We start from the raw sequence: 25,609 nt of genomic DNA on the forward strand, positions 1-25,609 counted from the left end.
AACAGAGTAATAATGTTCAGCACTATATGCTAATATCACTTGTCATTTCCACCAATAGTAATTTACCATTTTATATATATTTTATATTGTATACTCTAGGGTTCCTTCCAACTTTTGGTCCAGCCTGGATAAATTTGTACGGATCCCCTCGTAACACTACTTTGATGGATGACTATCAAGAACTTAATGAGGGTCATGGGGAAGGGGTCTCGTTCAGGGGACGTATTTTAATTGAAATTGCGGTAGAGATTCTCTCGGGAGGCGCTCATGAGTCAAAATTTTCTAAAATCATCAAAGACATCAAAATCCCTTTGAAGGACTCAAAAGGATCAAAAGGGTCAGGAAAAGAAAAAGGAGAGAAGGGATCAGAAGAGGCAAAAGCTCCGGCAGGCGCCGATAAGACAAACTCTACTCAGGTTGAAGTTGAGCCTTTTGATGTTCCTCCTGAGGTCAGTCCATAGATTAATACGTTATTAAATGTTTGGCTCAGTCTACGTTTGTGAAACTCAATGCATGAAGTCGATCGTAGCTATGTACATCTCCAGAATATGCTCTGACCATTAGTATAGGCAAAGCATCATGACCAATGTAATTACTGATCATCTAGGAGGATAGCCTTGTCTTCCAGTAGACCAGGAGGCAGATCATTTATCTGGGAGTTCTCCTGACACCCTTGTTTTACTCTGCCATTGTTATAGGCATTGAGGACTCTTTAGTCAGTAATGTCTGTGACTTTTGCAGATCCAAGAAGAAAAAGTTGAAGATTTTCTACTTTTTGGATCCTTTTTTGAAGCTACACTGATCGACAGGAAGACTGGAGATAAACCAATCAGCTTTGAAGTTACTGTAGGTAAGAGAAAACCATTCAAAGTCATATGAACCCAATAGATATTTAAGGTCTAAGGATTCTACATCTGCTTAATGATATTTGTGCTTCAGAACTTCACGGTTTACAAAACCTCCTCTTGCTATCAGTGAAAGAAGGCATTGTTTAAATTCAGAGGCGGCTAACGCTGTGGAATTGTTGGACCGGTGTCACTGTCTCCGCCTTTGGACAAATCGAACAGGAAGAGGAAGTCCGGGCTACAGCTGATCTCTCACTTCCTCTTCCTGCTCAATTCGATAGGAGGCAGGGACAGTGACGGCAGCGCTGATTGGATGACGGGCTCATGTGTCACAACGGCACGGGATCCCCAGGTAGAGCGAGTAGCGACACTGTGATAATGAAACCGGCACAAGAGGAGAATATAAGCTTTATTATTTTATGTAGGCCAAGCGAGGGTTATGAGAAGTTGTCTAAGAAGTCGACAACTTTTTTAATGTCTATGGACGCATAATGGGAGGTCTTTGTGTAGCTGGGATGTGGAGGGAGCACATTGTTTTGTCAATATAGTGTATAATTGGAAGAAGGTGCATTAAAGGGGATGGGAGAACTACAATACCCAGATAGATTAGCGAAATTAGGATTATTTAGTCTAGAAAAAAGACGACTGAGGGGGGATCTAATAACCATGTATAAGTATATAAGGGGACAATACAAATATCTCGCTGAGGATCTGTTTATACCAAGGAAGGTGACGGGCACAAGAGGGCATTCTTTGCGTCTGGAGGATAGAAGGTTTTTCCACCAACATAGAAGAGGATTCTTTACTGTTAGGGCTGTGAGAATCTGGAATTGCTTGCCTGAGGAGGTGGTGATGGCGAACTCAGTCGAGGGGTTCAAGAGAGGCCTGGATGTCTTCCTGGAGCAGAACAATATTGTATCATACAATTATTAGGTTCTGTAGAAGGACGTAGATCTGGGGATTTATTATGATGGAATATAGGCTGAACTGGATGGACAAATGTCTTTTTTCGGCCTTACTATGTTACTATGTTAAAGGGGACATTGCTGTTGGATTTTAAATAGTAGTCGGCAGAAGTTTGAATACAGCTCTAGATGTGAGTGCAAAACCCGTGAATAATGATGATTTCAATGATTCACAGGTAACTATGGAAATGTTCTTGATGGGGTATCACCTCACGGAAGTAAAAAGAAAACATCAGAAGCTGAAGATGCAGAGAGCGCCCCATTACTACATACCGAGGAAGGCGATGGGGCGCATGACATAGCAATGTCCTTCAGATCCATGACGACACCAGAGAAACCAGTTATAACTGAGGGAAACAGGTAATCGTATCCGCTCAGTCCTAAGACCGGTGCTGTAGATTTAAGGTCTCCAATTGTTCCTTTTTTTTTGTAATCCCCTCGTTTTTTCCTTCTCTTGTACAAAGGAATTATCACTACTTACCATTTTATGAGAAAAAGCCGTGTGTCTATTTGAAAAGTACTTGGGGCGATCAGACATTTAGATTGTATACGTCCAACGTGCTGCAGAAAATGGCGGACCACCTGGTGAGTCAGGTCACATTACCATCTGTATTATATGAAATAGCGTATTATATGTAATATCTCATATTATTATTGGAGACAAGCAAAAAGATTTGCACCCTGGTTCGATGTCCGTGACAGCCCTGCACATGGGGCAAGCGACATCAGAAGAACTGTACTACATTTCTAATTGGAGGTATTTTCTAATATTATTATTATTACATCTACTACATATTAGGATATGATCTTGGAGATAGGAATACCTCATTAAAGGGTATGATGTTCTGCCAGGTCCCTGAACAAAGATGCGAGTGGTGCCAAAGCCTTTATGCTCACTAGGACGTCAGTGTACGAGGATCTGATTTACATTACAACAAGAATATAATATTTATAAACTATCCCTGTGTACATACGAGTGATATCTCAGCCACTTAGAAGACAGGTCTAATTGTAATATTGTACTGCAGCAGTACCTTGATTAGAAAGATTATCTAATAAAAGCGCTAGATCGTGCCGCAGGCTTCTGTGAGGTTTGTAAAACGTAAGATATACAGCACGCAGATGTTGGGTAATACAGTGATAATGTCAGTGACTTGTGGACAGTCTATTGGGAGGAAGAAAGAAAAGGTCTCGATGCAACAATGGCCGGAAATAAATACATGACTTAATTAAAATCCTACTTAACAGCATCACATTAAATATCCATCTTAATAGTCATGCGTCACTAGTTATGGCTGGGGAGGGACACATTCGCTTTCCTCCTGTTCCCAAAAAATATGGATTTTGGGTTATCACTTATGCCCTGGGAGTGGCAAAATGGACTACTGGAGTACTGAGCCCACAATCTCAATTTACCATTGACCCCTTCACTAATCTAGGCCAACAGTGAATGTGAAACGAATCTCTTTGTAATCGTAACCCACCACGGAATTTATTGAAACCTTTCATCGCTCTAGCTTATCTGTAAAAATACCCCCCATGTACCACCATTCCTATTTTTGTTACACCGGACCTGTCTGCTCCTTTGGCTAAATTACCCCTTACCCCCAAGTAGAGGCATCACATGAAGGTCTTGGGCCCCACTATAGCATCTATGAGTCCACCCACCCCCCAACATTCAACTATACGACATTATTAAGCAGTGTCTTCTGAAAGAGCCATAAGGGGAATTTGTGGTGACTCCTAAATCCCTCCATATCCCGGGTGTAACAGGCCAGATTAACCCCCCGCCAAGAATATACCTGTGAACAGGTTTAAGCTGCAGTACTAGGCACAATCAAACAAATAATGAGGCACTGTGTTTGGAAAAACTATTTAAAGGGTTTTCCCAAGGTTGAAGGTTACAACTTCCTCCATGTATATGGTCAGAAACACGTAATATCCTAATTGTCAGATATGCATTAAGTGTTTATGAGCTGATCTGGAGTGTGTAACCCCAGAGATGGAAACCATTTTGCAATAATGAATCTGTAAACAGCAGTTGTTAAGTTTCCAAGTGTCAACAGGTTGCCTGCTGATCACTAGGAGTTCACCAGCTGAGACCCCTGAATATCTATGGGTCGGTTGAAGAAAACAGAATACAGTGCTTTGCTCTATCTCTAGCAGTCCCATGAACAATGATTGGCATGGAAATGCCCATACTCCATTCAGAAGGACATGTTTTATTGCGATTGGTGGGGTGTCACAGGTTTTACCATGACAGAGTGGGGCCAAAAGACCACGGTGTCATATTTAATTCAAACCTGCAGTGCAGGTTAATCTGTTGAGAGCTCATAAGCTTTCTTACTTTTATAGTCTCAGCTGTTCAGTGTTGGCCACTCCCCTCTGCTATATATACTAGCCTCTGGGAATCAGGGATTGCCAGTGTTAGTTTCATACTGCCTGGTTCTGGAGTTGGTTGCTTGAAGAGGCATTTCACGTGTTGTTCAGGAGACTGTTGCTTGGTAATCTGGCTGTGTGCATATCCTCATCCTCTCCTATTTGGTTTTTCCTATCTTTACTTCACGTTGTTCGATTCTGCTCTTTGTTGGTGCATATTTGCATGATTGGTATTTTTATTTATCTCTGTACATCTTCCCTTGTTTGTTTTGTTTGTGTGTTCTTATACACTAAAACTCCCCACTTCCCTGGGTGGGGAAGAGAACAGATAAGTGCTGAGTTAGGAGCTCAGCAAGGCAAAACCTCAGCGTCGTCACCATCAGACGTAATCCGGGGATCAATGATAGATATGGCGACCCTAACTTTAGGGATAAGGAAGGAGCTCATAGCCCTGGGATATCCTGCAACAGTGCAATGACAGGTGGGGTTTCCAGTGGTTGAACCCCCAATGATCAGTAAATTATACCCTATCCTTAAAGAGGTTGTCCACTACTTTAACTTTGATGGCCTATCTTTACGATAGGTGATCAATGTCTGTCCTCCGCTGGGTACTACACATCCGCACCCTATTGATTTAAATAGGGGGCAAATGTGCAGTACCCGACCGTGCCCACTGTAAAGTAGATAGAGCAACACTGTGCAGTTCCATAACTAAGCAGTTCCAGACACTGCCGACACAGAGAACAGATAATTGGTGGGGGTACAGGGGTATCGCGTTCCCATTGATCAGACATTGATGTCCTATCCTAAAGCTAGGCCAAGTAGTGGACAACCTCGTTAACATTCAATCTTTGAAAAACCCCTTTAAGAGACTAGAAGTGCTCCAATAATTACCATAGGGACACTACCCTCTGCTGATGGGACTCTCTGGTGTTGTACCAGCACTTATCATACATTAATAGGCCATCCTAAAGTAAGTCTTCAACAACCCCTTTAAGTCTCCTTATAGTCTAACAATGTGACCTTTACTTTCTAGGAAGAAGGGTTAGAACATATGAAAGAACTCGTCAAGGTTTCTGATTTTGCCCCTGAAGAAAAGATGAGAGACGTTCTCACTGACTTTATCAGCCAGAGCAAGTACGATCATCCCTTATCAATAATAGCCATTAAAGGGGACCTCTCACTTACCATAAATATGTAATATTTTATGGTGTAAATGCTACTGTTCTCCTGAATCCAGTGATGTTTTTATTTTATTCCTACTCCTCTCGGTTCCTGAGATATGACCTCCTCTTTCTTGCGAGTAAATCGAGCAATGTTTTCCAAATGGGTGTGTTCATCAAGAAGCCGCCCACAGCAAAGAGCTGAGGACCACGCCCACTTGTCAGAAAAAGACAAGGTTTATATAGAAGAAAGAGAGGGCATATCTAAGGAATGGAGAGGCGCAGGACCAAATGAAAAACATCACTGGATTCAGAAAAGCAGCAACATTTACACTAACTAACTAACTAACTTTTTTTACATATTTATTGCAAAAAAAAAAGTACACATTTCTCATTGATCATTTACCGGCATAAGTATGAAAAAACTATGCATTGCTGTGACACATGTTCATCACTTTTTAACCCCTTCAAGACCCAGCCTATTTTGACCTTAAAGACCTTGCCGTTTTTTGCAATTCTGACCAGTGTCCCTTTATGAGGTAATAACTCAGGAACGCTTCAACGGATCCTAGCGGTTCTGAGATTGTTTTTTCGTGACATATTGGGCTTCATGTTAGTGGTAAATTTAGGTCAATAAATTCTGCATTTATTTGTGATAAACACGGAAATTTGGCGAAAATTTTGAAAATTTCGCAATTTTCACATTTTGAATTTTTATTCTGTGAAACCAGAGAGATATGTGACACAAAATAGTTAATAAATAACATTTCCCACATGTTTACTTTACATCAGCACAATTTTGGAAACAAAATTTTTTTTTGTTAGGAAGTTATAAGGGTTAAAATTTGACCAGCGATTTGTCATTTTTACAACGAAATTTACAAAACCATTTTTTTTAGGGACCACCTCACATTTGAAGTCAGTTTGAGGGGTCTATATGGCTGAAAATACCCAAAAGTGACACCATTCTAAAAACTGCACCCCTCAAGGTACTCAAAACCACATTCAAGAAGTTTATTAACCCTTCAGGTGCTTCACAGCAGCAGAAGCAACATGGAAGGAAAAAATGAACATTTAACTTTTTAGTCACAAAAATTATCTTTTAGCAACAATTTTTTTATTTTCCCAATGGTAAAAGGAGAAACTGAACCACGAAAGTTGTTGTCCAATTTGTCCTGAGTACGCTGATACCTCATATGTGGGGGTAAACCACTGTTTGGGCGCACGGCAGGGCTTGGAAGGGAAGGAGCGCCATTTGACTTTTTGAATCAAAAATTGGCTCCACTCTTTAGCGGACACCATGTCACGTTTGGAGAGCCCCCGTGTGCCTAAAAATTGGAGCTCCCCCACAAATGACCCCATTTTGGAAACTAGACGCCCCAAGGAACTTATCTAGATGCATAGTGAGCACTTTGAACCCCCAGGTGCTTCACAAATTGATCCGTAAAAATGAAAAAGTACTTTTTTTTCACAAAAAAATTCTTTTAGCCTCAATTTTTTCATTTTCACATGGGCAACAGGATAAAATGGATCCTAAAATGTGTTGGGCAATTTCTCCTGAGTACACCAATACCTCACATGTGGGGGTAAACCACTGTTTGGGCACATGGTAAGGCTCGGAAGGGAAGGAGCGCCATTTGACTTTTTGAATGAAAAATTATTTCCATCGTTAGCGGACACCATGTCGCGTTTGGATAGCTCCTGTGTGCCTAAACATTGGCGCTCCCCCTCAAGTGACCCCATTTTGGAAACTAGACCCCCCAAGGAACTTATTTAGATGCCTAGTGAGCACTTTAAACCCTCAGGTGCTTCACAAATTGATCTGTAAAAATGAAAAAGTACTTTTTTTTCACAAAAAAATTATTTTCGCCTCAATTTTTTCATTTTCACATGGGCAGTAGGATAAAATGGATCATAAAATTTGTTGGGCAATTTCTCCCGAGTACGCCGATACCTCATATGTGGGGGTAAACCACTGTTTGGGCACACGGCAGGGCTCGGAAGGGAAGGCGCGCCATTTGACTTTTTGAATGGAAAATTAGCTCCAATTGTTAGCGGACACCATGTCGCGTTTGGAGAGCCCCCTGTGTGCCTAAACATTGGAGCTCCCCCACAAGTGACCCCATTTTGGAAACTAGACCCCCCAAGGAACTTATCTAGATGCATATTGAGCACTTTAAACCCCCAGGTGCTTCACAGAAGTTTATAACGCAGAGCCATGAAAATAAAAAATAATTTTTCTTTCCTCAAAAATGATTTTTTAGCCTGGAATTTCCTATTTTGCCAAGGATAATGGGAGAAATTGGACCCCAAATATTGTTGTCCAGTTTGTCCTGAGTACGCTGATACCCCATATGTGGGGGTAAACCACTGTTTGGGCGCACGGCAGGGCTCGGAAGGGATGGCACGCCATTTGGCTTTTTAAATGGAAAATTAGCTCCAATCATTAGCGGACACCATGTCACGTTTGGAGAGCCCCTGTGTGCTTAAACATTGGAGATCCCCCAGAAATGACACCATTTTGGAAACTAGACCCCCAAAGGAACTAATCTAGATGTGTGGTGAGGACTTTGAACCCCCAAGTGCTTCACAGAAGTTTATAACGCAGAGCCATGAAAATAAAAAAAAAAATTATTTTCTCAAAAATGATCTTTTAGCCTGCAATTTTTTATTTTCCCAAGGGTAACAGGAGAAATTTGACCCCAAAAGTTGTTGTCCAGTTTCTCCTGAGTACGCTGATACCCCATATGTGGGGGTAAATCACTGTTTGGGCACATGCCGGGGCTCGGAAGTGAAGTAGTGACGTTTTGAAATGCAGACTTTGATGGAATGCTCTGTGGGCGTCACGTTGCGTTTGCAGAGCCCCTGATGTGGCTTAACAGTAGAAACCCCCCACAAGTGACCCCATTTTGGAAACTAGACCCCCAAAGGAACTTATCTAGATGTGTGGTGAGCACTTTGAACCCCCAAGTGCTTCATAGAAGTTTATAATGCAGAGCCGTGAAAATAATAAATACGTTTTCTTTCCTCAAAAATAATTATTTAGCCCAGAATTTTTTAATTTTCCCAAGGGTAACAGGAGAAATTTGACCCCAAAAGTTGTTGTCCAGTTTCTCCTGAGTACGGTGATACCCCATATGTGGGGGTAAATTACTGTTTGGGCACATGCCGGGGCTTGGAATTGAAGTAGTGACGTTTTGAAATGCAGACTTTGATGGAATGCTCTGCGGGCGTCACGTTGCGTTTGCAGAGCCCCTGATGTGCCTAAACAGTAGAAACCCCCCACAAGTGACCCCATTTTGGAAACTAGACCCTGAAAGGAACTTATCTAGATGTGTGGTGAGCACTTTGAACCCCCAAGTGCTTCATAGAAGTTTATAATGCAGAGCCGTGAAAATAATAAATACGTTTTCTTTCCTCAAAAATAATTATTTAGCCCAGAATTTTTTATTTTCCCAAGGGTTACAGGAGAAATTGGACCCCAAAAGTTGTTGTCCAGTTTCTCCTGAGTACGCTGATACCCCATATGTGGGGGTAAACCACTGTTTGGGCACACGTCGGGGCTCAGAAGGGAAGTAGTGACTTTTGAAATGCAGACTTTGATGGAATGGTCTGCGGGTGTCACGTTGCGTTTGCAGAGCCCCTGGTGTGCCTAAACAGTAGAGACCCCCCACAAGTGACCCCATTTTAGAAACTAGACCCCCCAAGGAACTTATCTAGATATGTGGTGAGCACTTTGAACCCCCAAGTGCTTCACAGACGTTTACAACGCAGAGCCGTGAAAATAAAAAATCATTTTTCTTTCCTCAAAAATTATGTTTTAGCAAGCATTTTTTTAGATTCACAAGGGTAACAGGAGAAATTGGACCCCAGTAATTGTTGCGCAGTTTGTCCTGAGTATGCTGGTACCCCATATGTGGGGGTAAACCACTGTTTGGGCACACGTCAGGGCTCGGAAGTGAGGGAGCACCATTTGACTTTTTGAATACGAGATTGGCTGGAATCAATGGTGGCGCCATGTTGCGTTTGGAGACCCCTGATGTGCCTAAACAGTGGTAACCCCTCAATTCTAACTCCAACACTAACCCCAACACACCCCTAACCCTAATCCCAACTGTAGCCATAATCCTAATCACAACCCTAACCCCAACACACCCCTAACCACAACACTAACCCCAACACACCCCTAACCCTAACCACAACCCTAATTCCAACCCTAACCCTAAGGCTATGTGCCCACGTTGCGGATTCGTGTGAGATATTTCCGCACCATTTTTGAAAAATCTGCGGGTAAAAGGCACTGTGTTTTACCTGCGGATTTTCCGCGGATTTCCAGTGTTTTTTGTGCGGATTTCACCTGCGGATTCCTATTGAGGAACAGGTGTAAAACGCTGCGGAATCCGCACAAAGAATTGACATGCTGCGGAAAATACAACGCAGCGTTCCCGCGCGGTATTTTCCGCACCATGGGCACAGCGGATTTGGTTTTTCATATGTTTACATGGTACTGTAAACCTGATGGAACACTGCTGCGGATCCGCAGCCAAATCCGCACCGTGTGTACATAGCCTAATTCTAAAGGTATGTGCACACGCTGCGGAAAACGCTGCGGATCCGCAGCAGTTTCCCATGAGTTTACAGTTCAATGTAAACCTATGGGAAACAAAAATCGCTGTACACATGCTGCAGAAAAACTGCACGGAAACGCAGCGGTTTACATTCCGCAGCATGTCACTTCTTTGTGCGGATTCCGCAGCGGTTTTACAACTGCTCCAATAGAAAATCGCAATTGTAAAACCGCAGTGAAATGCGCAGAAAAAAACGCGGTAAATCCGCCATAAATCCGCAGCGGTTTAGCACTGCGGATTTATCAAATCCGCAGCGGAAAAATCCGCAGAGGACCAGAATACGTGTGCACATTCCTAACCCTAACCCTAGCCCTAACCCTACCCCTAACCCTAACCCTACCCCTAGCCCTAGCCCTAACCCTAACCCTACCCCTAACCCTAACCCTATTCTAACATTAGTGGAAAAAAAAAAATGTCTTTATTTTTTTATTGTCCCTACCTATGGGGGTGACAAAGGGGGGGGGGGGGTCATTTATTATTTTTTTTATTTTGATCACTGAGATAGATTATATCTCAGTGATCAAAATGCACTTTGGAACGAATCTGCCGGACGGCAGATTCGGCGGGCGCACTGCGCATGCGCCCGCCATTTTGGAAGATGGCGGCGCCCGGGAGAAGACGGACGGGACCACGGCTGGATCGGTAAGTATGATAGGGTGGGGGGGGACCACGGGGGGGGGATCGGAGCACGGGGGGGGGGGAATCGGAGCGCGGGAGGGGTGGAACGGAGCGCGGGGGGCGTGGAACGGAGCACGGGGGGGCTGGAACGGAGCACGGGGGGGTGGAACGGAGCACCGGGGGGGGGGGTGGATCGGAGTGCAGGGGGGGTGATTGGAGCACGGGGGGGGTGATTGGAGCACGGGGGGAGCGGACACGAGCACGGGGGGGAGCGGAGCACTGGACGGAGGGGAGCCGGAGCAGTGTACCGGCCAGATCGGGGGGGTGGGGGGGCGATCGGAGGGGTGGGGTGGGGGCACACTAGTATTTCCAGCCATGGCCGATGATATTTCAGCATCGGCCATGGCTGGATTGTAATATTTCACCCGTTATAATGGGTGAAATATTACAAATCGCTCTGATTGGCAGTTTCACTTTCAACAGCCAATCAGAGCGATCGTAGCCACGAGGGGGTGAAGCCACCCCCCCTGGGCTAAACTACCACTCCCCCTGTCCCTGCAGATCGGGTGAAATGGGAGTTAACCCTTTCACCCGATCTGCAGGGACGCGATCTTTCCATGACGCCGCATAGGCGTCATGGGTCGGAATGGCACCGACTTTCATGACGCCTACGTGGCGTCAAAGGTCGGGAAGGGGTTAATTTGTGTAGTAAAATGGAAACTGTCAAGAAGCAGGATAACTGCTGTTGATGGATCTTACAAATGCTACCAACTATACATTCATAAACAAAAAATGGATACACACAACATATCACATATACACAATTTAGCAGCATTATAGAACATAACAGGGGGGCGTGGCCTAGCAGGAGATGTAAGAGGTTGCTTGCCGGACATCTCCCGCTGCCCGAACGGGGATCTGGACATATTAGAAGCGCCGCCGAACACCAAATACCGGTGGAGGAGCTCCTGAGTAACCGGGGAGCGGGGAGAGCCAGCTGTACTGTGCGGGAGCCGTAGGATGACGCGCAAGAGGCAGAAAGAACTCGGGATGGCGGGCAGCACGCGCTCCCAAGATGGCGCCGACAGCGCAATGGAAGAGGCGGCAAAGGCAAGCGCTGCCTATCAGAAGCGGCTGGAGGTAATCGCCAGGCTGGAACAGTTTGCCAGGACAGAGGATGCAGGATGGATGATGCAGGGAATCGGGGGAGAGGTGACAGGAGAAGCGGTGGACTCAGGGGAGCAGGTGGGTGAGCAGGCTGGGGCACAGATAGAGGTGATGGCGAGCGGATCCCCCATATCACCCACCATAGTATCAGCTATGAAGAATGCTCCACTAAATGAGATGGCTGGGCTGGCCCCGGAATATGCTGCACAATTGGGGACTGTGTGTGCTGATGGGGCTGCGGAGCCGACCCTGAGGGATATATTTTCTGCAATACTATTCTGCAAGACTGCATTGACAACCCTAACTGTCCAGGTGGATGACTTGAAGGGGGAGGTTACCTCTTTCCGCTCAGCTATGCATAAAATGGAGGGGAGAGTTGAACTGTTGGAGGAACGTGTGGGTGGTGCGGAGGACCAGATTGCTGAAATGGTAAAAAGAGAGAAAAAATATGTCCAACGCATTTTGGAGTTGGAGCTTAAAACTGACGATCTGGAAAACCGTTCGCGTAGGAACAATTTGAGAATTATTGGTGTGCCCAAAAAGGCAGAAGGAAATAACCCCACTGATTTAATTGAGACATGGCTGAAAACTAAGGTTGGAGGGGACAGTCTCACTAAACTATTCGCGGTCTAAAGAGCTCATCAGGTGCCGTCCAGACCTCTGCCCCCTGGTTCTGCTCCAAGGACCTTTCTGGCCAAAATCCTGAATTACAGAGACCAAGATATTCTGTTAAGAAGGGCCAGGAATATGGAGGAATTAACCATTGATGGCAATCGAGTATCTATATACCCTGATTATTCCACAAGTGTACAGAAGCTCAGGATGAAGTTCGGAGAGGTTAAAAGACGCCTACGTGAACTGGGCCTGGCTTAATCTATGCTTTATCCGGCTAAACTACGTTTGGTGGCCATGGACAGGGTCCACTTTTTTCAAAACCCTGAGGAAGTGTCACATTGGTTGGATCTGAATGCGAAACGTATCGGAGCAGAAAAGACCCGCTGAGGAGGATCATGAGTGGTTTTCTGGCTAATTTGTTAATTTGGCAGAATTGATGGTTTATTGCGATATATTACCAGAGGAATTTGTTATATGGATCCTATGCGCTATGGTTGTGTTCGGCGGCGCAACTGTTTTTATATTATGTTTCTAATGGGCGAATGAAGGATAGCGGAGAATCTATTGGTGGTTGGTGTCGGCTTTTGAGTCACTGCTGGGATTGCGATAGTACGTTCCCCTTTCTCATACAGAGAGGGAGTAGGAGTTTATACGTTGATTGTTGCAAGGTTTAGGGGGGAGGACGTTATTGAGGGAAGGAAGGGTAAGGTTAGGGTTATTTTGAAATAATGAGGGATTGGGGGGGGAGTTTGGGGTGGGCGGGTTCCGTTTAGGGGGGTAAAGGAGACCAAAGGACGGGAGAAGAGCAGTTTCATTGTTGGGCAATATGATGGGAGGTAGAGTTAAAATTTTGAGCTGGAACATTAGGGGTCTATCGAATGATACAAAGCGTATGGCTATTTTGCAATATATTTTGAAACAGAGACCCTCGCTGATATGCTTGCAAGAAACCCATTTAGTTAATGAAAAAGTGGATATATTGCATAAAAGATGGGTGAGGAAGGCGTATCATGCGACATTTTCGGCCTATGCTAAAGGGGTGTCAATTCTTGTGCACACAAGCGTACCGTTTGAGGAGGTGGAGGTGGTGATAGATAGTGATGGTCAGTATGTATTCCTGGTGTGTAAAATATTTGCTAGACTGTTGTGTGTCGTGTCGGTGTATATTCCTCCACCATATTCGGGGAAAAAATTACAGGAAATCCTAAATATATCTGGTAGATGGGGAGGAGTTCCCTTGCTCATAATAGGAGACGTTAACAATATTATTAATGATCACTGGGATAAGGGGCAGCATGCTTTGTTGAGGACGGAAGGGAATGAGACAGCGTTTGGTAGTTATTTGAAAGAAGTGGCATGGAAAGATTTGTGGAGAGTTCGCAATATTGACACATACTGTTTCTCTTTCTCTTGTTATTCAGCGACATATGGCTCTTTATCTCGTATTGATTTGGCCCTGGGTAATGAAGGAATGGATAGGTTGGTGCAGGAGGTGGAATATATGTCTAGAGTAGTGTCAGCCCATAGTCCGTTAGTAGTAACACTGCAAATTGAAGGCCCGGGGGAGATGGCTAAGCTGGGTTGGAAAATTAACCCCTTCTCGTTACAACTTCTTGACATGGGAAAGATAGGGGAAGAGATAAAGGAATTCTTTAAAATTAATGATGGTAGTGCAGCGAAGCATGTGGTTTGGGATACCATGAAGGCATATTTGAGGGGGATATTATTTAAAGAGGTATCTAGGCACAAGACACAAACAAGGTAATCTGATAAAGCGGTATTGGAAGAATTGAGGGTAGCGGAGGCTGCATTGAGTGATCTGCGCTCACAAGACACCATAAATCGTATGAAGATGGATCAGGAGGAGGTAAACAAGTTATATTTACGCAAAGCAGAGAGGGCAAGAACTTTCCAAAAAGAGGCCTTTTACGCGGAAGGAGAGAAGGTGGGTCACCTGCTCTCGGTGGTGACATCTGCGCAGCGTGACTCGGCATATGTACATGCCCTGGAATTAGAGAATGGTAGTACTATAACACAGGGGGCCCAAATTGTGGAAGGATTTAAGGGATTTTATAGCAAATTATATTCATCACAAATAGGGCAGGGAGAAAGAGAAATTGACAGGTTTCTAGAAGAGGCAAATTTGCCTAGAATAGATGCAGAGGATAGAGACTGGTTGGATAGGCCTCTTACGGTGGAGGAGTTGGAGGGTGCCTTGAGGTCCATGGCGGGGGGGAAGACTCCGGGGGCGGACGGCATCCCTGTAGAACTCTATGGTGTCCTTACTGAGGAATTACTAACTCAGTTATTGGGGGTCTTTGAGGAGTCGCTGGAGAGGGGAATATTACCTACTTCTATGAGGGAGGCCATTATTGTGGTCGTCCCCAAACCTGACAAAAATCCATGGCTGCCGGAGTCATATAGACCAATATCCTCCTAACAGCAGATGTTAAGATTTTGGCTAAAGCCTTGGCGAACAGACTGATAGAAAAAGTGGTTCACTCGGACCAATCAGGCTTTATGCCTAATAAATCCACTGCCATCAACCTGAGAAGGCTATTTCTCAATATGCAAATACCGGCGGATAATGCTGGCAGGAGAGTGGTGGTTTCCCTTGATGCACATAAGGCCTTTGATAGTATAGAATGGCAATACTTGTGGTTGGTACTGAGTCGCTGTGGGTTTGGGCCAGTCGTTGTGTCATGGATGAGACTCCTATACTCCTCTCCAGTGGCTAAAATCAAAGTGAATAATGCGCTGTCAGACAGCATTCAACTGTTTCGAGGTACAAGGCAGGGGTGCCCGTTGTCCCCGCTGCTGTTTGCCATAGCGGTGGAACCACTGGCAGCGGCTATTAGAAGGTCACAGATAGTAAAGGGGTTTGTGTATGGGAAAATGGAAGAAAAAGTTGCTCTGTATGCAGATGACATATTGCTTTTTCTTGAGTGTCCTGGGGAACCTTTAAGGAATGTAATATCATTAATTGAGAGATTCAGGCAAATTTCAGGGTTAATTATCAACTGGGATAAATCAAGTGTTTTACAGGTGGATAGAGAAATGGATTGTATGAGGGAGGTGGAAGAAGGCACAAAATTAAGGGTGGTTTCTGTTGTGAATTCAGTGGTCAAGCTCCCTCCTGTGGTCGTGAGTGGTACTTCGGCTGGTTCTGTCTATGAGCTTCCTCTGGTGGATGTGAGTGGGGCTGCGGCTTCTGAGTTTCCTTCCTCAGGTGACGAGGTTAAGTCGTTAGGTGCTGCTCTATTTAACTCCACCTAGTTCTTTGTTCCTGGCCTCCAGTCAATGTTCCAGTATTGGTCTTGCTCTCTCTCCTGGATCGTTCTTATGGCCTGTCTGCCCTGCATAAGCTAAGTTCTGCTTGTGTTACTTTTGTTTGCTATTTTTTCTGTCCAGCTTGCTATATTGGTTTGTCTTGCTTGCTGGAAGCTCTGGGACGCAGAGGGAGCACCTCCGTACCGTTAGTTGGTGCGGAGGGTCTTTTTGCGCCCTCTGCGTGGTTGTTTGTAGGTTTTTGTGCTGACTGCAAAGCTATCTTTCCTATCCTCGGTCTATTCAGTAAGTCGGGCCTCACTTTGCTAAAATCTGTTTCATCTCTGTGTTTGTATTTTCATCTTTACTCACAGTCATTATATGTGGGGGGCTGCCTTTTCCTTTGGGGAATTTCTCTGAGGCAAGGTAGGCTTATTTTTCTATCTTCAGGGCTAGCTAGTTTCTCAGGCTGTTCCCGAGGCGCCTAGGTCTGGTCAGGAGCGCTCCCCGGCTACCTCTAGTGTGGTGTGATAGGATTAGGGATTGCGGTCAGCAGAGTTCCCACGTCTCAGAGCTCGTCCTATGTTATTAGTAACTATCAGGTCACTTTGTGTGCTCTTAACCACCAGGTCCATTGTGTTTCTGAATCACCAGTTCAGAACAGTACTGGAGGCCCAAAGTACTAATGTTTCTCAATAGAGGGAAAAGAGAAGTTCTGAGACCATTTTTTTTCTCTGCACTGTGTTTTGTCTTTCTTTTCCCCTAGACATTTGGGTGGTTCAGGACACAGGTGTAGTGATGGACATTAAAGGTCTGTCTTCTTGTTTGGATCATCTCACTGCAAGAGTACAAAATATTCAAGACTTTGTGGTTCAGAATTCTATGTTAGAACCAAGAATTCCTATTCCTGATTTGTTTTCTGGAGATAGAGCTAAGTTTCTGAGTTTTAAAAATAATTGTAAACTGTTTCTGGCTTTGAAACCCCGCTCCTCTGGTGACCCAGTTCAACAAGTTAAGATCATTATTTCTTTATTACGTGGCGACCCTCAAGACTGGGCATTTTCCCTTGCGCCAGGAGATCCTGCATTATGTAATATTGATGCGTTTTTTCTGGCGCTCGGATTGCTTTATGATGAACCTAATTCAGTGGATCAGGCAGAGAAAAATTTGCTGGCTCTGTGTCAGGGTCAGGATGAGGTAGAGATATATTGTCAGAAGTTTAGGAAGTGGTCTGTGCTCACTCAATGGAATGAATGTGCGCTGGCAGCAATTTTCAGAAAGGGTCTCTCTGAAGCCCTTAAGGATGTCATGGTGGGATTTCCTATGCCTGCTGGTCTGAATGAGTCTATGTCTTTGGCCATTCAGATCGATCGACGCTTGCGTGAGCGTAAAACTGTGCACCATTTGGCGGTATTACCTGAGCATAAACCTGAGCCTATGCAATGTGATAGGACTTTGACCAGAGCTGAACGGCAAGAACACAGACGTCGGAATGGGCTGTGTTTTTACTGTGGTGATTCCACTCATGCTATCTCTGATTGTCCTAAGCGGTTCGCTAGGTCTGCCACCATTGGTACGGTACAGTCGAAATTTCTTTTGTCCGTTACTTTGATCTGCTCTTTGTCATCCTATTCTGTCATGGCATTTGTGGATTCAGGCGCTGCCCTGAATTTGATGGACATGGAGTTTGCTAGGCGCTGTGGGTTTTTCTTGGAGCCCTTGCAGTATCCTATTCCATTGAGAGGAATTGATGCTACGCCTTTGGCCAAGAATAAGCCTCAATACTGGACCCAGCTGACCATGTGCATGGCTCCTGCGCATCAGGAGGATATTCGCTTTTTGGTGTTGCATAATCTGCATGATGTGGTCGTGTTGGGGTTGCCATGGCTGCAAGTCCATAAACCAGTATTGGATTGGAAATCAATGTCTGTGTCCAGCTGGGGTTGTCAGGGGGTACATGGTGATGTTCCATTTCTGTCTATTTCGTCATCCGCCCCTTCTGAGGTCCCAGAGTTCTTGTCGGATTACCGGGATGTATTTGATGAGCCCAAGTCCAGGGCCCTACCTCCGCATAGGGATTGCGATTGTGCTATCGATTTAATTCCTGGTAGTAAGTTTCCTAAGGGTCGACTGTTTAATTTGTCTGTGCCTGAGCACGCCGCTATGCGGAGTTACGTAAAGGAATCCTTGGAGAAGGGTCATATTCGCCCGTCGTCGTCGCCATTGGGAGCAGGGTTCTTTTTTGTGGCCAAGAAGGATGGTTCGCTGAGACCTTGTATTGATTACCGCCTTCTAAATAAAATCACAGTCAAATTTCAGTACCCCTTGCCGCTGCTGTCTGATTTGTTTGCTCGGATTAAGGGGGTTAGTTGGTTCACCAAGATAGATCTTCGTGGTGCGTATAATCTTGTGCGTATTAAACAGGGCGATGAATGGAAAACAGCATTTAATACGCCCGAGGGCCATTTTGAGTAACTGGTTATGCCATTCGGGCTTTCTAATGCTCCATCAGTATTTCAGTCCTTTATGCATGACATCTTCCGAGAGTACCTGGATAAATTCCTGATTGTATACTTGGATGATATTTTGGTCTTCTCGGATGATTGGGAGTCTCACGTGAAGCAGGTTAGAATGGTGTTCCAGGTCCTGCGTGCGAATTCTTTGTTTGTGAAGGGGTCAAAGTGTCTCTTTGGTGTTCAGCAGGTTTAATTTTTGGGTTTCATTTTTTCGCCTTCTACTATCGAGATGGACCCTGTTAAAGTTCAGGCTATTTATGATTGGACTCAGCAGACATCTCTGAAGAGTCTGCAAAAGTTCCTGGGCTTTGCTAATTTTTATCGTCGCTTCATCAATAATTTTTCTAGTATTGCTAAACCGTTGACTGATTTAACCAAGAAGGGTGCTGATGTGGTCAATTGGTCTTCTGCTGCTGTGGAAGCTTTTCAGGAGTTGAAGCGTCGTTTTTCTTCTGCCCCTGTGTTGTGCCAACCAGATGTTTCGCTCCCGTTCCAGGTCGAGGTTGATGCTTCTGAGATTGGAGCAGGGGCTGTTTTGTCGCAAAGAAGTTCTGATGGCTCGGTGATGAAGCCATTTGCCTTCTTTTCCAGGAAGTTTTCACCTGCTGAGCGTAATTATGATGTTGGCAATCGAGAGTTGCTGGCCATGAAGTGGGCATTTGAGGAGTGGCGTCATTGGCTTGAAGGAGCTAAGCATCGCGTGGTGGTCTTGACTGATCACAAGAACTTGACTTATCTTGAGTCTGCCAAATGGTTGAATCCTAGACAGGCTCGTTGGTCGCTGTTTTTCTCCCGTTTTGACTTTGTGGTTTTGTACCTTCCGGGCTCTAAAAATGTGAAGGCGGATGCCCTGTCTAGGAGTTTTGTGCCCGACTCTCCGGGTTTGCCTGAGCCGGCGGGTATTCTCAAAGAGGGGGTAATTTTGTCTGCCATCTCCCCTGATTTGCGGCGGGTGCTGCAAAAATTTCAGGCTAATAGACCTGACCGTTGCCCAGCGGAGAAACTGTTTGTCCCTGATAAATGGACGAGTAGAGTTATCTCTGAGGTTCATTGTTCGGTGTTGGCTGGTCATCCTGGAATCTTTGGTACCAGAGATTTGGTGGCTAGATCCTTTTGGTGGCCGTCTCTGTCATGGGATGTGCGTTCGTTTGTGCAGTCCTGTGGGATTTGTGCTCGGGCCAAGCCCTGCTGTTCTCGTGCCAGTGGGTTGCTTTTGCCCTTGCCGGTCCCAAAGAGGCCCTGGACACATATCTCTATGGATTTTATTTCGGATCTCCCCATCTCTCAAAAGATGTCGGTCATTTGGGTGGTTTGTGATCGCTTCTCTAAGATGGTCCATTTGGTACCCTTGTCTAAATTGCCCTCCTCCTCTGATTTGGTGCCATTGTTTTTCCAGCATGTGGTTCGTTTACATGGCATTCCGGAGAACATCGTTTCTGACAGAGGTTATTATTATTATTTATTGTTATAGCGCCATTTATTCCATGGCGCTTTACATGTGAGGAGGGGTATACATAATGAAAACAAGTACAATAATCTTAAACAATACAAGTCATAACTGGTACACGAGGAATGAGGACCCTGCCCACGAAGGCTCACAATCTACAAGGGATGGGTGAGAATACAGTAGGTGAGTAGGTTCCCAGTTTGTTTCGAGGTTTTGGCGGGCCTTTTGTGCTAGGATGGGCATTGATTTGTCTTTTTCCTCGGCTTTCCATCCTCAGACAAATGGCCAAACTGAACGAACCAATCAGACCTTGGAAACATATCTGAGATGTTTTGTTTCTGCTGATCAGGATGATTGGGTGTCCTTTTTGCCGTTGGCTGAGTTCGCCCTTAATAATCGGGCCAGCTCGGCTACTTTGGTTTTGCCGTTTTTCTGCAATTCTGGTTTCCATCCTCGTTTCTCTTCAGGGCAGTTTGAGTCTTCAGACTGTCCTGGTGTGGATACTGTGGTGGATAGGTTGCAGCAGATTTGGACTCATGTAGTGGACAATTTGACATTGTCCCAGGAGAAGGCTCAACGTTTCGCTAACCGCAGGCGCTGTGTGGGTCCCCGACTTCGTGTTGGGGATTTGGTTTGGTTGTCGTCTCGTTATATTCCTATGAAAGTTTCCTCTCCTAAGTTTAAGCCTCGTTTCATTGGTCCGTATAGGATTTCTGAGGTTCTTAATCCTGTGTCTTTTCGTTTGACCCTTCCAGCTTCTTTTTCCATCCATAATGTATTCCATAGGTCATTGTTGCGGAGATACGTGGCACCTGTGGTTCCATCCGTTGATCCTCCTGCCCCGGTTTTGGTTGAGGGGGAGTTGGAGTATATAGTGGAGAAGATTTTGGATTCTCGCATTTCGAGACGGAAACTCCAGTACCTGGTTAAGTGGAAGGGTTATGGTCAGGAAGATAATTCCTGGGTCTTTGCCTCTGATGTTCATGCTGCCGATCTGGTTCGTGCCTTTCATTTGGCTCATCCTGGTCGGCCTGGGGGCTCTGGTGAGGGTTCGGTGACCCCTCCTCAAGGGGGGGGTACTGTTGTGAATTCTGTGGTCAAGCTCCCTCCTGTGGTCATGAGTGGTACTTCGGCTGGTTCTGTCTATGAGCTTCCTCTGGTGGATGTGAGTGGGGCTGCGGCTTCTGAGTTTCCTTCCTCAGGTGACGAGGTTAAGTCGTTAGGTGCTGCTCTATTTAACTCCACCTAGTTCTTTGTTCCTGGCCTCCAGTCAATGTTCCAGTATTGGTCTTGCTCTCTCTCCTGGATCGTTCTTATGGCCTGTCTGCCCTGCATAAGCTAAGTTCTGCTTGTGTTACTTTTGTTTGCTATTTTTTCTGTCCAGCTTGCTATATTGGTTTGTCTTGCTTGCTGGAAGCTCTGGGACGCAGAGGGAGCACCTCCGTACCGTTAGTTGGTGCGGAGGGTCTTTTTGCGCCCTCTGCGTGGTTGTTTGTAGGTTTTTGTGCTGACTGCAAAGCTATCTTTCCTATCCTCGGTCTATTCAGTAAGTCGGGCCTCACTTTGCTAAAATCTATTTCATCTCTGTGTTTGTATTTTCATCTTTACTCACAGTCATTATATGTGGGGGGCTGCCTTTTCCTTTGGGGAATTTCTCTGAGGCAAGGTAGGCTTATTTTTCTATCTTCAGGGCTAGCTAGTTTCTCAGGCTGTGCCCGAGGCGCCTAGGTCTGGTCAGGAGCGCTCCACGGCTACCTCTAGTGTGGTGTGATAGGATTAGGGATTGCGGTCAGCAGAGTTCCCACGTCTCAGAGCTCGTCCTATGTTATTAGTAACTATCAGGTCACTTTGTGTGCTCTTAACCACCAGGTCCATTGTGTTTCTGAATCACCAGCTCATAAGAGGTTTCACAATTTAAATATTTAGGGATCCATGTAACTTTCCCCTTAACAAGATTTGAGGAGCTTAATCTTGAGCCATTAATAACTAAATTGCGCGCCAAAATCTCAGCTTGGAGTAAGCTGCATTTGTCGGTGGTGGGTAGAGTGAATCTCCTCAAGATGGTAGTGATGCCTCAGATTTTGTATATTTTGCATAATTCTCCGGTATGGATCCCACTGAGCAGATTTCGTAGACTAAGATCATTATTCGGAGAGTTGGTGTGGGGAAGGAAGAGCCCACGAATTAGGCAGGAGATACTGCAGAGACCTAAAGACGAGGGGGGCTTGCCCTACCTAACCCCTGGTTATATTTTTTGTCTGCACAGAGCCAGCATCTTAGGGGATGGGGTAAAGGGCTCGAGAAGGGACAGGGTCATAGCAGTCTGGTATATATTATTGGAATATGGCCCTTGAGCCAGGGTCTAGAAGCAGGACTCTTTAAGAAATTGGGGACTTGTCTTCACACCATAAATTTAATTCATAAGGTATGGCAGACGCTTAAACGAATCAGGGAGGTTGTGAGATTCACTGAGTTCTCACCTATTTGGGATAACTCCTCTTTTCAAGAATTCAACCATATGGAAGGAATGGGAGAGTGGAGGGAAAAATGCATTGGGTTGATAGGTCAATTGATTTATAACGGGAGTCTTAAATCTTATGATATGCTGCAGCAGGAATTTCAGTTCCCAGGGTTAAAGTGGTATCAATATAGACGGGTTCAGCATGCATTTCAGGCACAAAAGAGGAGAGGGCCTATAGTGATTCAAACGGATCTCATGTTGGACTTTATATTAAATAACAATGGAACAAAGGGGGCAATATCGGAAGTATACGGGGATCTACTGCACACCTTTCTAGTAGATCACCCTATTAAGGCCAGAGAGAAGTGGGAGGCTGAACTGGGGGAAATAGACGATGATAGATGGGAGTCTATTTTAGAATACATACCCAAATTGTCGATGAGTGAACTTGGGAGATTGTCGCAACTGTATGTGGTAAATAGGGCCTATAGGACTCCTGACATGTTATTTAAAGCTGGGTTGAGACCGGATTCTGAGTGCCCTAGATGTTCTCAGTCTCGGGCGGGTATACTGCACATGATATGGCTTTGTCCCAGACTCTTTTCGTATTGGGTTGTAGTGTTGAACCAAATTGGGGTGATTTATGGGTGTTCGATTCCCAGGGATCCAGTGGTTTGTGTACTTGGGTATGTGGAGGAAATCTTGGCCGACGAAACTGCAAAAATGGCAATTGCTAGATTACTGTTCATTGCGAGGAAAGTGATTGCAAGGTATTGGATTAGGGAGGAACCTCCAAGCAGACGAGAGTTTATTGCGCAAGCGAATCATATTGTCCAGCTCGAAAAAAAGTATATATAATAAGAGGAATAGGATGGGGTTTTTTCAAAAGCTATGGCAGCCATGGCTGGATGGGAATAATTGAGGTACTGTGGTAAATATCTTCTTTCCAAGAGTTTTGTATGGTTGGTGTTGGTCTTCTGAGGGGAGGGGGGGGGAGGGTTATTTTCTTGTTAATCAAAAACACGAATGTACTTTGTTATATGAGTGGATACCATTTATTATGCTCAATAAAAATCTATCTGATTTAAAAATAGAACATAACAACAGTACCAGTTTTCTCAGAGACATAGAGACACGGTATAGAGAAGTGGGGCACGAACCAGTCCTTGTACACCCCTTACATACATACATAGTGTATATGGATATATAATCTGGTTTGTCAATTTTTTACTTTCAGGGCATTCATCTCAGTAGCAGAGAAAAAAAACAAAATGGTGAACACGACTGCACTGGATAAGAAAAGGGTAACGCTCTGCAAACAGGAACTGGTAAGACACATGACTGTGGTGGTACTTTTGCACAGACATTGATAAAAAAACGATACCCATTCATCAATATCCGAGTCCTATAATAGTCATTATTTCCTCAGTAGAATTATAGGCTTACTGTGCCCATAAGGCCACGTTCAGTATTGGTCAGTGTTTTACATCACTATTTGTAAGCCAAAACCAGAAGTGGAACAATCAGTGGAAAAGTATAATAGAAACACAGGCACCCACTACTGGGTTTAGCTTACAAATACTAATGTAAAATACTGATCAAATAATGAACGAGTAAATGTGGCCTAATGGTGATGGCCTCAGTGTGTCCACAATGGTGATGGCCTCAGAGTGCCAACAATAGTGATGGTCTCAGTGTGCCAACAATAGTGATGGTCTCAGTGTACCCACAATGGTGATGGCCTCAGAGTGCCAACAATAGTGATGGCCTCAGTGTACCCACAATGGTGATAGCCTCAGTGTACCCACAATGGTGATGGCCTCGGTGTGCCCACAATGGTGATGGACTCAGTGTGCCCACAATGGTGATGACCTCAGTCTGCCCATAATGGTGATGGCCTCAGTGTGTCCATAATGGTGATGACCTCAGTATGCCAGTGATAGTCTTAGAGCTAGGATCAGTCGCAGTGCCCCATATTAATGTCATCTGTGCAGTGCTATGACAGCAGCCGCAGATGCCTCACACAGATGACTGCAGTCAAGTCACCCTGACACTAATGGTAAGAATATCTGTCAACAAACCCGCAGAGATAAAATATTCTATACCGTGATCTTAGCCTTTCATTCAGTTTTTTTTATATATACATGATCATGACCCTCTTTATAGGAGGGAATGTCCAGCGAAGCAAAAGCAATTGTACAGAAGAAGAAGATGTCAATGAATGAGATGACCAGGGAAATGCAGAGTTTCGTTGATAGGATCAAGTTTCTGGTGGACGAGGTAAATTATAAAATTCTATAATTTCCTTAAGTGCTATACCTGACAAATGGAGTAAATATCAAAGCTTATGGGAGCACGGTGGCTCAGTGGTTAGCACTGAAGACTTGCAGCACTGAGATCCTGGGTTCAAATCCCACCAGGGACAACATCTGCAAGTTTGTATGTTCTCCCCATGTTTGTGTAGGTTTCCTGTTATTTCTTCCTAAACTCCAAACATAGGGAATTTAGATTGTGAGCCCCGATAGGGACAGTGATGTCTGTAAAGCACTGGTGCTATAATGGTGCTCTCAAGTTGTTTCAAGCAACAAAAATAGGTAAGCAGAATGATCTTAGTGACTAGGACTAAGGCCAACTATGATGACTGGCATGGAGCATCTCCAAAAGGTCTTGTGGGATGTTCCACAAGAACATTTTCTCAAAAGTGATTCAAGGATCCAAGGAAGGACAACAAGCGACAGTGACATGGTCACCCAAGGTTCATAGATGGCCATGGGAAGCAAAGGCTAGCCGGTCTAGAAGAGCAATTGTTAAATTAGGCACAGTGCAAATGTTATGGCGGATTGGTCTATATTATATTCAGTTACATGTAAGGGGTACAGAATACTAGAGTATACCTTCACTTCTATGTGTATCCTAAAATTAAGAGATATCAGAATAGTCATATTACGTAAAGCTCACCACCCATTTCACCTTCTCCGCATAGTGGACCAGAGTTTGTATGCTGCCCGTGACATGTAGCATGCCGCTTCACAGGGCGCAGTCTGTCGTCTCTCCTGGGCCTAGATTTGTGTCTCCACCTCACAATTTGGAATAATCTTTGTAGGGAAGGTGTTATCTGGCCACTGCTAGTTATTACGGCTTCTGTCTGCAGAACATTTCTACCTGATTACAGAAAAGAGATTTTACTCTTCTGAAAGTGAGATGGAGATGAAATAGGGGAGATCGAAGGACCTTGGTATGACCTATAAAGCTCTGACCGATGTGGACTTCTGGACATTGACAGTTTTCTACCTGTTTTGCAGCCACAACATACTGTTCCTGATGTCTTTGTATGGCTCCTCAGTAACAATAAGCGTGTGGCATATGCCCGTGTCCCAGCCCGAGACGTTCTCTACTCCCCGATGCTTGAAGAGAAAGGTCACCATTGCGGGAAGATTAAAACGCTCTTCTTCAAAGTGAGTAGCTCCCATCTGTAGAGCATCGCCTCTGGGAAACTACAATTAAAGGTCTAACCTTTTCCAGTAGGCTTCACACATTA

General features: G+C 44.8%; 1 protein-coding gene across 3 annotated transcripts in view; it reads left to right on the top strand.

The window, feature by feature from the left end:
- FER1L6 (fer-1 like family member 6) overlaps positions 1 to 25,609 on the top strand; it is a 231,815-nt gene that overhangs the window by 94,302 nt on the left and 111,904 nt on the right. For all 3 annotated transcript variants that reach the window (XM_069731864.1, XM_069731865.1, XM_069731866.1), the window contains exons 11-18: positions 100 to 449; positions 742 to 850; positions 1,987 to 2,170; positions 2,275 to 2,395; positions 5,226 to 5,326; positions 23,309 to 23,399; positions 24,238 to 24,351; positions 25,374 to 25,526. In XM_069731864.1, coding sequence (XP_069587965.1) covers positions 100 to 449; positions 742 to 850; positions 1,987 to 2,170; positions 2,275 to 2,395; positions 5,226 to 5,326; positions 23,309 to 23,399; positions 24,238 to 24,351; positions 25,374 to 25,526 — 1,223 coding nt within the window. The remainder of the gene's footprint in view (positions 1 to 99; positions 450 to 741; positions 851 to 1,986; positions 2,171 to 2,274; positions 2,396 to 5,225; positions 5,327 to 23,308; positions 23,400 to 24,237; positions 24,352 to 25,373; positions 25,527 to 25,609) is intronic.

Source organism: Ranitomeya imitator, chromosome 6 (genome assembly GCF_032444005.1).
Source record: "Ranitomeya imitator isolate aRanImi1 chromosome 6, aRanImi1.pri, whole genome shotgun sequence".
Taxonomy (NCBI): Eukaryota; Metazoa; Chordata; class Amphibia; order Anura; family Dendrobatidae; genus Ranitomeya; species Ranitomeya imitator.